At 38.8% G+C, this 13887-nt stretch overlaps 1 protein-coding gene across 1 annotated transcript in view; it reads right to left on the bottom strand.

The window, feature by feature from the left end:
* PRSS12 (serine protease 12) overlaps positions 1 to 13887 on the bottom strand; it is a 66720-nt gene that overhangs the window by 37763 nt on the left and 15070 nt on the right. Inside the window, exons 3-4 of the mRNA XM_060147415.1 lie at positions 11664 to 11842; positions 7597 to 7747 (exon numbers count right to left, since the gene is read on the bottom strand). Coding sequence (XP_060003398.1) covers positions 7597 to 7747; positions 11664 to 11842 — 330 coding nt within the window. The remainder of the gene's footprint in view (positions 1 to 7596; positions 7748 to 11663; positions 11843 to 13887) is intronic.

The following is a 13887-nucleotide window of genomic DNA, read 5'->3' on the forward strand; positions in this document are numbered from 1 at the left end:
GAAGCCAGATAGGAAAGCTTTGGAGAAAGGCAGATTAACAGCCTCCTTGGATCTTTGCCCTGGGATAAATGCTAGGAAAGAAAAAGATCTGTTAAAGAAAATTTCAATGGGTATAATTCACTGAGCCAAGATTAGGTGCTATAAGAAAACCAGGGACCAATATGAGAGAATATAAAATTTGATCCCAAACTCATAACAGAAACAAAAAATAAACTCCAGATGGTTTAAAGACCTAAAGGGAAGGGAAGGAGGGAAGGAAAGGAAAGGAGAAGGGAGGGAAGGGGAGGGAAAGAAAGGGGAAGGGAGGGAAGGAGGAAGGAAGGAAGATGGCTAAAAAGTAACATAATGAAATAAGAAGGACACAGTTATTATAACCTTGGTAATAAGAGAATTTCCTGAGCAAGATAAAAAATAAAAAACCCAGAAGTCAGAAAACAAAGACTAAAAAAGTTAAATTTAATCACATATAAATTTGAACTACTGTATAGCAAAATACACCATGATCAGTCAAAAGGCAGACAAGCTGGAGGATATATTTGTAAAATGTAACCACAATCAAAGAAACAAACACTCCTAGAAATAAATAATAACTTATTATTATCATAATGAAAGACAAAATGACCAACATAAAAAAACAGGGCAAAGGAGAGGAACAGGCTATTTACAGAAGAAGAAATACCCATGGCCACTGACCATATGGTAAGATGCTCAACCTTACAATGGTCAAATTAAAACAATAAGAATGCATTCTTACATATCCTTAATATCATTTTCATTAAATATTTAGGCTAAAAGTTTACAAACTAAAGCCTTTTTATTCTCACGAAAAAAATAACAAACCAAGCCTAAAATATTTGTTAGTTGGGAGTGACTTGAGATGGGCTGGACAGAGTAACTGAAATATATTGTATTTCAAATATGTTAAAGATTATGTGATAGAGGTCCTAGGAAAAAACAAAAGGCCTGATTAACTGCCTCTGAACTGTGTCCCTTCCTTAAGGGAGGACACAGGATGGGAGAGCAGAAGCCCCAAACAGTGACTCTGGGGAAAGTCATCTATGTTATAATGCAGTCTTTTTTTTTTTTTAATATTTGGCTGCATTGGGTCTTCCTTGCTGCACGTGGGCTTTTCTCTACTTGCAGTGAGAGGGGGCTACTCCGTTGCAGTGTGCGGGCTTCTCACTGCGGTGGCTTCTCGTTGCGGAGCATGGGCTCTAGGCATGCAGGCTTCAGTAGTTGCGGCACGCAGGCTCCGTAGTTCTGGCTTGTGGGCTCTAGAGTGCAGGCGCAGTAGTTGTGGTGCATGGGCTTAGTTGCTCCGCAGCATGTGGGTTCTTCCCGGACCAGGGCTCGAACTCATGTCCCCTGCATTGGCAGGTGGATTCTTAACCACTGTGCCACCAGGGAAGTCCTATAATGCAGTCTTAAAACACCATTTGGGTATTTTATTTTCTTCCTTATATATTTCCATATTTTCCATTATTTACAAACATTATTTTAATGATCACAGAAATGTTTAATTAAAATAAACTAATCAGAAAAACTAATATAATAAATTCAAGAACCAAAAAAGAAACTGACTAGGAAACTATGATGTAAAACAAAGTAGGTTTCCTAGCTAATTTTTGAGTCTATTAAAATTAAGATTATAATATTTATAAATACACACATTCCTTCAGCCAGGCACTAGTATTTCCTGGTGCCCTGGACTGTGCTGGCTCTCAGGGGAATACCAAAGAAATTGATGACTCTGCCCTTCAAGAGACCGTGCAATACTAGGGAAACAACATAAAACTCATGGGTTGGGGGCTTCCCTGGTGGCGCAGTGGTTGAGAACCTGCCTGCCAATGCAGGGGACACGCGTTCGTGCCCCGGTCCGGGAAGATCCCACATGCCGCGGGGCAACTAGGCCCGTGAGCCACAACTACTGAGCCTGCGCATCTGGAGCCTGTGCTCCACAACAAGAGAGGCCACGACAATGAGAGGCCCGCGCACCGCGATGAAGAGTGGCCCCTGCTCGCCACAACTAGAGAAAGCCCTCGCACGGAAACAAAGACCCAACACAGCCAAAAATAAATAAATAAAATTAAAAAAAAAAAAACAAAAAAAACTCCTGGGTTGTTAAAGGCAAATAAGTGTTATGTGAATTCGATAAAGCTGTGTATTCTCTGCCCTTCCTTTATGGAAATTATGTCCACACCAGCCCCGGCAGTTCATTTGTAGTAATAGTCCCAGTGTTACCTACTCTCTTACCCTCTGACCGCAGAATAAATTTGTGGGGTTCTCTGATATAATACACGGAGTTATTACGTTATTTTCTGTAAAGCTGTTTGACCTACATAGCAGCAATCCCCAATAAACACTGAATTGATTCTATGTCTGATCATTACCCAAAACATTCCTAAACCTACTTAGCTAATCTGACTGTACTCATATAAAGTTTGTTTGTTTTCCATAGAAAAAAAGCAGCAAATAAATAGTACCATCTGACTAACTCAATCCCCAGGCTTAGCCACTACTTTGAATAGACACAGAATAGAGTCAGGCAATTCTATCGTGCAAGATAATTACTTGTTAGGTTATAAAAGATTGGTCCTCTGACTGCAAATATCAGTTTGTGGCACTTGTAACATATGGATGAAAAAAAGCTCATTTTTAATGATCAAATAGCCTATATTTCTCCCTGGAAAACAACCCCCTCCGTCTCCAGTTATGATATTTGAAGTACGCTGAATGATTACAGCATGCCAGACACTGGTCTAACAGCTTTATACGTATTAACTCTTTGAATCCTCCCTACAAACCCATGATGTTATTATCCCTAATTTACAAATGAGGAAACTGAGGTCCAGAAGTTAATAATTAGCCCAGCATTACACCACCATGAGATGGTAAGGCTTGTCTGGCTACAGAGCAGACCCTGAAACACTTGGCTTTCTTGCAGTCTGCTGGGGCATTTTCAGTGAGACGGCTATGGCATCGCAAATACAGTCTGTCTACAATGTGTTCAGCATTGTTTCTTCCTACAATTAACTTTTCTCTCTTGACTTACCTATTTCTTTCAGCCCTATATTCATAGGTATTCTTATTAACACCTGTCTATTTTGCAAACAGTGTAACATGAAAGAAAAGAAATCCTACACTGGAAGCCATAAATCTCAAGATTCTGTCCCTCACTCACAGTATGATTCAGGGGATTTGAGTAATCTCAGAGGGCCTAACTTTCTTATCTTGTTACATAAGGCCTCTTTCCTGCTCAATAATTCCACATACCAGTAATGTTTATAAAGTATTTTAGAAATTAATAAACAGTAAAATAAGAGAACAAAGAAAGAAACTTTTTTTTTTTTTTTTTTTTTGCGGTACGCGGGCCTCTCACTGTTGTGGCCTCTCCCGCTGTGGAGCACGGGCTCTGGACATGCAGGCTCAGCGGCCATGGCTCACGGGCCCAGCCGCTCCGCGGCATGTGGGATCTTCCTGGACCGGGGCACGAACCCATGTCCCCTGCATCGGCAGGTGGACTCTCAACCACTGAGCCACCAGGGAAGCCCCAAAGAAACATTTTTAATTGTACCAGAAGAATTTTTATTCTGACCACTCAGTAGTATGGTTCTATATGATAATTTTATAGCAAAAAAAAAACCTAAGAAGAAAAAGTGTTCAAAAATTTTAAATTCTTATGTAAATTATGGCATATCCACACATAAAATATGATGTCACAGTTCTACACTACGCTTTTAAGAGTTCTAAAAGACATAGGAAATGCTTCAATGTTAAGTGCACAAAAGGAACTCCAATTAAAATGTCTCTACCTGAAACTTCGCTGTGTACATATGCATTCTCAAGTTCAATTTTCTAACATCAGGCTGCCTCCTTTCCTGCTCATCTTTCTCTGAGTTCTAGGCTAATCAAATTTCAGTATCATAAGTACAGTAATTCCTTTTGCGTTTTAGGAAGCTTGCCAGCTACCAAAATCTACAGACCCCATTAAAAGATGCGGGTCAACAAAGACAGCATCTCACAAAGAAATTGTAACTAGCACTCCAGAGAGGCATGGTGTAGTTTCCCTTTGGGAATTCGACAAGGCAAGTATGACTGAGATGAAATTTGCTTAAGAACAAATCATAAATGGAGATAAGCCATGATTATGCTGTCTGCTATCAACCTTGTAACGTTAAAAATTACTTCATCTGGGCTTCCCTGGTGGCGCAGTGGTTGAGAGACTGCCTGCCGATGCAGGGGCCCTGGGTTCGTGTCCCGGTCCGGGAAGATCCCACATGCCGCGGAGCGGCTGGGCCCGTGAGCCATGGCCGCTGAGCCTGCGCATCCGGAGCCTGTGCTCCGCAACGGGAGAGGCCACAACAGTGAGAGGCCCGCGTACCGCAAAAAAAAAAAAAAAAAAAAAAAATTACTTAATCTGAAAGTACTGTGCCTTTTTAAGTGAGCAAAACAAATTCTAGGGGAAGAGCAGTTGCAGAATATTGCTTTGTTGCAAGCGTACGAGAGAAGTATAAAATCAAGGGAAGGAAAAGCAAACGAACAATGTCAGCTCAGAACCTGGAGTACTTATAATAAAAACAAATCTCCACCAAGCTGGATTGTTGGTGATTACATAGGCTTGTGGAGGATCTTTGCTGCCTTGAATATTTGAAGATATTTTTCCTTTTAATCATTTTTCTGAACACAAATCTTCTCATACAAAAGATAGCAGTGAACCAATGCCTGAGAAAGATGTAAACACTTTACTCAACCCACGCATGTGTTCAACATTAATATAGTCTTCCTTGTGATTCTATCTGTACATTCTTTCCATGTAGTAGACTCCTGTTTGCAACATGGTCTTTGTTTAAACAACAGTTTATATGAGTGAAAAAAGAAAATTTGGCTCTCAAGAAAGAAATCTATGTTAAAACATGCATTTTTAGAATAACTATAAATGTAACTAAAATTTAGTGTCATTTAAATTTTCTACACATTTTTCTAAGCAATAAAAGCTTGCCTTTTCCCACAGAAATATATAAATAATAATAAATGCCTTATACCTTAAATTTAGAGTAATCTATACTACAACTTGTAATGTTAAATATGCCATTACTATACCCTTAAAATTCTTGTATTTTTGGCAAAGACATTGATTTCTTAGTAACTAACATGAAAATCAATTAGCATACCACTGATACCATAATTGGTAACACAGTAAATACACATATATCCACATTAGAGTCTTTTAAAAATATGAAATTCATAGATACATCTAACTAAATAGAAGTTCTAGATAGAGGAATGGTGTTTGATGATCTCCTACCAAATGTCCAGCTTACTTTGAAATGTTTAATAACATTTTTCTTTGAATGTTTAATAACATCTTTCAGCTACAAGTCCCCAATTATAGTCAATGTATACTGTATACCTACTATGTGTGCTAACTGCTTTAAAACCACTAAACTCTACATCAGGAAATGTGTTATAGATGAGGAAACTGCAGCTAAGAGATATCCTGCAATTTTTCTTATCTCCAGAAATACAACTCAAATTCAGGTCATTCTGAGTACAGGGCACATGCTCATAATCTTATGCTATGCTGACTCTGACACCATCTAAATTTTTGAGAAAAATTGGTCTTGAAATTGATACCCAGTCAGAACGTTTTGAAAATCTAGTCTCAAAATTTAATGATTAATAACAGTTTTTCTCAAAAAGAGCTAGTTGGCCCTATTCCTGACCCATCCAAAGAAAATGATCATACCAGTCAGATCATACACCACCAGTAATTATAAGCCCTATGGACACAGGACTTTGCATGTTTATTCCTTTCCCATGCATAAACTGTGAAAGAGCATTTAGGTTGCAGAATCAGTTACAGGGGGAAAATGTAATCTATAGTGAAGGATTAGGCTGATGCCACCTTAATTCAGTGCTTAACCTTATCCTTATCAGTGGAGAAAACCAGAGCTGTTCTGTGACTCCTGATGAGGTGCAAGATGAGAACATATCACCTGTGATGGTTTCTAGCCAAAATACTTGATTGATTTGATCTAATCAAGCTGTTGGACCTAGCCTCCCATTTCAGGAGTTACAAGAACCAGAGGAGTAGGCTAAATGATACCAGGAGGAAGAAACGAGACAAATACAGAAGGTGGGATAGTCTCCAAAACAACTGGCTTGGGTTTTGGTCTCTTCAACAAGACAGTGTCATGAAAAACAAGAGGCTGTTCTAGATTAAAAGAGATTTCAGGGACATAACATCCAGATGCACTGCAAGGTCCTGGACTAAATTCTGCTGCGGACAAATCGTCTGTCAAGGACATGGTGGGAATAACTATGGGAATTTGAGCATGACAGGGTATTAGACAATTTAAGAATGATTACCATTTACATTAGTTATGATAATGATAATTTGGCTATGTAGGACAATGTTCTTATTTTTAAGAGATGCATACTGAAGTATTTAGAGGTAAAATGTTGAAACGTCTTTATTTTGCTTTAAAAGACTTCAATATTAACATACAGTTTTGAAAAATAGGGGGGTCAGCTGCAAAAACAATTGCAAAAAAATTACTGTAGATGGTTCAAGGTACAAAATTCATGCTCTAGTGTCAAAGATTATGCTTAAATGGACAAAATGATACATAGAGAAGATATAGAAGCCTCCACATCCACCCACCCCTACCTGCCACGACATGCTAAATAATTTTTTTTTCTAATTTAAAGTAAAATATCAACTTTCAAAAGATTCCCTAATATAATTTTAGAGAAACTTTAGGCTTGCTATATCAATGTTCAACATCACTAAAGACAGGGGTTAGAGGATCCAAAATTATAACATACTATTCCAAAATAATCACAACTAAAGCAACATTTAATGTTGGTTTTCATATTGCTGTTTTTATCGCACATGCTTCATTGCCATATCCTGCACAGGAATTACTTCCTTCCTACATTAATAAACATCCTTTGTTCTAAGCACATACCTCACAAATAAGGAGGCAAAGGTCAAAAGTTTAGACAGTATCTGGAGGAAAGGAATTGAACTTCAGTTAAAGCCTAACAACTAGTTTCATCATATGACTCTGGTTAAGTCGCTGCAGCTGACAATGCTAGTCATTACCTGGGAGTAATGTAAAGGCTCGTGATGAAAAGTGGTAAAAGGCTTAGATTCTTAGGGATATAAAATCAGCTGAATTCAGATACAAATAGGTTAGACCTAAGAGTACATAACCGTTCTCTTCAGGGAGCCTACAGCCTAATACAAAGATCAAAAGGTGGCTTTTTCCATTTGTTCAAAGAAATCTGCAATATAAACATAGCTACCGGGCTTCCCTGGTGGCGCAGTGGTTGAGAGTCCGCCTGCAGATGCAGGGGACACGGGTTCGTGCCCCGGTCCGGGAAGATCCCACATGCCACGGAGCGGCTGGGCCCGTGAGCCGTGGCCGCTGAGCCTGCGCGTCCGGAGCCTGCGCGTCCGGGAGAGGCCACAGCAGTGAGAGGCCCGCGTACCGCAAAAAAATATATATAAATAAACACACCTACCTTTGGGTATGGAAATAATAAACTCAAAAATTCAAGCAAAACAAAACAAGAACAAGAAAGACCAACCTCAGGCCCAGCTGCCTGCAGACCACTTCTGCATCTGCATCATCCCACTGGTCGTCACAGACAGTCCCCCACTGACCCGCATGGTAGAGCTCCACTCGGCCCTCACGCGCACTGCTGCCCCCAGCAAGGCGTAGGACGGGGAATGCAGGGCCTGCACAACGTGAAATTAACAACAAAGTAAACCTACGGATTCACACTGGGAGAGAAGATCAGGTATAGTTTATTTCTTTGCCATTCTCTATAATTAAGTTATATTTATTAAGTGATATGGACATACCCCCGCATGTCTAATATATTTTATGGTACTCTCTACCAATTAAAATACCTCAACTTGAATTACGCTCATACAAATAGCTCTCAAGAGGAAATAGTCTAAATTCACTTTCCCCCAAGGACCTCAGAAACCAGAAAAGACACACTCAAAACTGCAGTTATTGGAAACCCATTTGATTTTTACGGGGTTGCTGCCACCGTTGTGGTGGTGGCATTGGTTTTTTATTTACAGTAACTTGAGCATTACCAATATGTAATTATTAAGAATGGCGCTTATGTCTATTAGATACTTGTTTTCAGCATAGAAATATTTTTACATTTACATAGAAATCAAGACAAAGTTAACATCTAACACATTATAACAAGTTGGTGGACATCACAACCCACACCTTCAAAAAACAATATTGAAAATTCATTTAGGTATGAATCAGTACATACTCTGTGAAGAACCACCAGAGGATTCCCCCTGCAAATTCCGTATTGTAGTCTACAGTGCCCTTATCTAGCTTCATCAGTTTCTGAATTTCTCTCTCCCTCTTTTTTTTTTTAATATTTATTTATTTATTTGGCTGCACCAGGTCTCTGTTCTGGCATGTGGGATCTTTTAGTTGTGGCATACGGGATCTAGTTCCCTACTAGGGATCGAACCCGGGGTCCCTGCATTGGGAGCATGGAGCCTTAACCACTGGACCACCAGGGAAGTCCCTGAATTTCTCCCTCTTTACCCTGGTCTAGAATTGAGGACACAGGGAATGCCCTTCCCTTTTGCCTGTGTACCTCAGATACCCAGCTATACAGAGGCATGTAATAAATATTTGTTGACTGAGTGGATTGGCAAGTGATAACTAAAAGCCTAGAAAGGATATCCCAAACAAGTAAAAATAATTAGCAATATCTGTTCATTCAATTCAGTTTATTAAATGGGTATTAGGCAGAAAGGCACTGCACAGACACTACCCTCAAGAAGTATACTGCCTCAGGACATGGACAACATGAGTACAGACGAGACAGCATCGAGAAGACCCTGCAGGGGTTCAGGTGGAAGGGCTGCTTGCTCACCAGTGGGGGTAATTAGAGAATCTCTTCTGAAGAAGTTGGTAGCTGAAAAGGGCCAAGATGATGGATGGGATTTCAGAAGTCAGACACGGGGGAAGTGCAGTTTAGGCAAAACGAACAGTATAAACAAAAACAAAAGCACAAAGCCATACGTATTGGGGAAACAGTATGGCAGTCTAATTTTTCTGGAATAAAGGACGTGAGATGGTAAAAGTTTCAGAACAGGCTGGGTCCCTATTAGGAAATTTAGTTGACTCTTTTGCCAAATGTTCATCATTTATCCACATGAAATATGCTCCTAATTCTTCCACAGCGTTAGTGGCGTCAATAAATGGTATTTAGACATTCATATTTATATGCAAATATCACACTTGAGGAGGGATTTAGAATAGTGCACATTTGCATCTACTCATATACTAATACTTGTAATATAGTTTCCTTACATAAGTCAACTAACACTTGTAATTTGTAAAAGGATGAAAGACAGGTTTAATAAACATAACTGGGCTTCCCTGGTGGCGCAGTGGTTGAGAGTCCACCTGCCGATGCAGGGGACACGGGTTCGTGCCCTGGTCCAGGAGGTTCTCACATGCCGTGGAGCGGCTGGGCCCGTGAGCCATGGCCGCTGAGCCTGCGCGTCCGGAGCCTGTGCTCCGCAACGGGAGAGGCCACAACAGTGAGAGGCTCGCGTACCGCAAAAAAAAAAAAAAAAAAAAAACTGGTCTCAATATTGTATATTAGGTTCTTATAATGACTGATCACTGACTTATGCTAATAAACTTAAATTTGCGTGTTATTATGTTTATTTTTCCTTTAAGAAGCTTGGAAAATATAGAAAAAATGATGGAAAAAATGTATAAATTTCTTAAATTATTATATTCTCCTCTACCTCCCCTCCCCCCATCTGCATGGTAAGCTTGGAGAAAACAGAAAAACAAAATTTTTTAAGAGGAAATTTAAAATCACCTACAACCTAGAAACATTGTCGCATATTACCTTACATTTTTTTTAAGGTCATGTTTTACTTTAAAACACATAGTTTTTCCACTGGTTGTATAAGTAATTGTGAAAATACAGAGAAGCTCAAAGACAAAATTTAGTCAACATCTCACATCTTCCCAACAAATACACACACACAAAAAAAGCATTTGAAAAAGATTTCAGTGAAGTAATTGACTCATATTTAACTTATGGATAAATAAAACTCCCAGACGTTTCATTTAGATTGCTATTTCCTACGTCCAGTACTCACACACGATCTTCTACTTTGTAAGCCTTGGAAGAGTACTAGATGCCAAGACGCCAAATGTAAATTCCAAACTAAAAGAATGTATTAAAAGTCTACCACTATGCCTTAAGATGGACTCCATGTTTGCTGAGCTATTTGCTTTCACATTCTCATTTAATTTACCATAAAAGCATCTTTTTTCACTCTCACTTCTAATTTACCTCAACCTTCTATGTTTCATATATGCTTACAACCGACCTTAAATTTATCTTTGCAACCAGAGAATAAACAAGTGGACAGATCACAGAGAGTAGAATTAGGTTTTTTTTAGAGTAGATAGAGATCCTGGAAAAAAGAGATTGTTTTCAAGATTTTACTTACTTCACTACTTGAAAAATGTTGAACATATTTTATCAATTGGGTTGAACATAGAATGCAAGCAATATCTACAAAACGCAGTGCACTGTTTAGCCCAATTCACAGCATCCCTGATGTAGCAATGTGTAAACACGTATTTGCCAAAAGTCAAAGGTGGAAAGGCAAAGGAAGAAAAGGAAAAACTTATAAGACATCAAGATGAAACATGCAAAAAAAGATGTAACATGCACCTTGCCTACCCACAAAAGGATTGTAGCTCTCTGAGCACACGCCTGTACCATATCCTGTACCATTTCCACTGGTTCTTCCAGCCAATTCACAGGAATGACCCTAAATTGGGTCTCTGTATGTTTTGCAGTGGAAACTTTTCAATTCCTCCCCTGATACTTGCACTCAAACAGAAACCACTGCCCTGCGCTGGCTGCTGGCATTCTAAGACCTGGGACATCTGGTCAGGCTGCTGTCTCCAAGGAAAATGTAAAAGGGATACTGTGACAGTGTGGTAGCCTCAGGTTGTGGTCACACATTAAAACAACCATGGACCCCGGAAAACCCATCCGCCATTGTGAAAGCCAGCTATTCCCTCCTCTGCTTCCTTTCTCATGAACATACGCATACTTGTATACTGAAACCATACTCTAATCACCTCATGCCTAGTATATGGTGCTTAGAAGGAGCCCTTATCCAAGGAAGCTCAGTTTGTTTTATGAAATGTGCCATCTACAGCTCAAAAGAGAACACTGGTACCATGATTCTATTCCATTCTATAAAGTGAGAATATTTTGTTGTAATTGCTGTATTTTATGTTTGGTTTCAAGATGATTTTTAACTTGATTCCATCACATTTTTCCGTTACTAAAATAAGTGTTTTCATATACAGTATATAATATTTCTCTAAGCAAATTAGATAAAACAGAAAATACGTAAAAAGTGAGGTCAAATGGAAATCCAATTGTTAGATGAAATCCTATTTGAAGACTATCTAATTAGACTGGAGATAGACTATGATGGTTCCACTTAGGTCTGTATTTAAACTCTTTTAGGAAATGATTTAACTGAGACACTTTTATCATCTGGAATCAGGCTGAAACCACAATAACAGTAAAGCAAGAGAATAAATATTTTGTTTTACCATGGGAAAAGCTACACGTGACAGCAGCTGCCTTCTTCTGAGGACACGTCCCACCCTGCCAGATGTCTTTTTCACAAAGCAGTATATTTTCTTCATCTCCTCGGCAATGGACATTGCTCCAATAAATGGGAATAAGGCCCAGTCCAGAAAATGGGGTTTGTCTTGCTACTCCTTTACCTCTGTAAGTACAATGATAAGGTTAGGTTTATCAAATGTAGGCTAATTTTTATCAAAGCACTAGGACTTTTAAAAATGGAAGAAATCAATAAAGACAGATATGGAAGAAAAAGAAAAACATAATGCATTATGTAAATTTCAAGCAAATCAAAACATCAGATCAGAACCTGGATTGATTACCTATGGTAATCTTTTAAGTTAATCTTGAATAACTAATGGTAGGCATGTGCCTTTACTATCTATGGCTGATTTTAGAAGAAAATGGGCAAACACTACAGATATAAATAAAGAGGGAGTCTGGGTGGCTTTGTGGAAGAAGTGTGTCATGTGGCCCAGTGGGACTTGGATTCTAGTCTGAACTCAGTTGCAAATCACTCTAAAGCCTCTCTAAGCTCCGCCTTCTGATATGTAAAAGAAGTCTGGATGCTTGAAGAGTCTTTCCTACTCCAGTATTTCAGGCTCTCATTTTCAAAATGATTATTATTACCATGTCTAAGCAAGATAATATCAAGAGAGGCAATCCATTCATATTTTTTAAACTTTATATATAGTACTTGCTAGCAAGACTTTGAAACCAATTAATAAGATAATAACTCATATAATCTACATATTTTTAACTCTGATATGTACAAAACTGGTATTACACTTTTAAAAGATTAAATGGTTATCCGAATAACATGATAATCTCTAGAACTGTCTTCATGCAACAGCTTCCATTAACCAAACAGTAAATATTTGGGGTTTATCTACAATATGAATGTGTCTTAACAGCAATAAAGCTGGGTCGCCCTGCTCTTATTGTGCAATCCTTTTTTATTAATGGACTACTAGGAGATGATAGAAGGAATCAGGTCAGCTTATCTGAAGTTTATGTTTGCAGAAAGATAGTTTACATTCTTTCATCAATCAAGAGACTAGTAACCTACCACTGTAATTCACATCTCCATTGCAATGTTCTTGTTTTCTTTATTTTTTTTAATTTTTAATGGAGTATAGTTGATTTACAATGTTGTGTTAGTTTCTGCTGTACAGCAGAGTGAATCAGTTATATATATAAATATATCCACTCATTTTTAGATTCTTTTCCCATATAGGTCATTACAGAGTATTGAGTAGAGTTCCCTGTGCTATACAAGATCCTTATTAGTTACCTATTTTATATATAGTAGTGTGTATATGTCCATCCCAATCTCTCAATTTATCCCTCCCCCCTTTACCCCCTGGTAACCATAAGATTGTTTTCTACATCTGTAACTCTATTTGTTTTGTATTGTAAATAAGTTCATTTGTAACTTTTTTTGTTTTATGTCAGAATCTCATAGAAAATTTTATTCTTCCCTGATTTTCAGGGGTAATAAAAGCACAGGTAGAAATGTACATAAAGGAAGATACTGACACCAGCCTACAAATTTGTTACATCTCCAGGCCCTCAAAAGAAAAAGCAGCAAGTCAACATTCTTCGTGACTTGCCCACCGCCAGTGACTGTTTGCCAGACAAAATACTCATTGATAAAATCAGTAATTAACATCCTAAACACCATTAACACTTTGTAGTCTCTCCCCTTCTTCCTTCTTTTATCCTGATTTATTCCAACAATAATTTTTTAAGATTAGTTAACTAATTAAGTACCTTAACCCTATTTGTTACGCTAATAGCATCACAAGTCTGAAAAAAACTTAAGCCCTCAAGGTTTGCCTTTACTAAATACTCATTCTCCACCTTCCTAGTGGGATAACAGGAAGCTGGAAAATTAAAATTCTTACTGGGACTTCCCTAATGGCGCAGTGGTTAAGAATCCACCTGCCAACGCAGGGGACATGGGTTCGAGCCCTGGTCCGGGAAGATCCCACATGCCGCAAAGCAAATAAGCCCGTGCGCCACAACTACTGAGCCTGCGCTCTAGAGTCCACGAGCCACAACTACTGAGCCCGTGTGCCACAACTACCGAATCCCGCATGCCTAGAGCCCGTGCTCTACAACAAGAGAAGCCACCACAATGAGAAGCCTGTGCACCGCAACTAAGAGTAGCCCCCATTTGCTGCAACT

The sequence above is a fragment of the Lagenorhynchus albirostris genome, chromosome 4, assembly GCF_949774975.1.
Source record: "Lagenorhynchus albirostris chromosome 4, mLagAlb1.1, whole genome shotgun sequence".
Lineage (NCBI taxonomy): Eukaryota > Metazoa > Chordata > Mammalia > Artiodactyla > Delphinidae > Lagenorhynchus > Lagenorhynchus albirostris.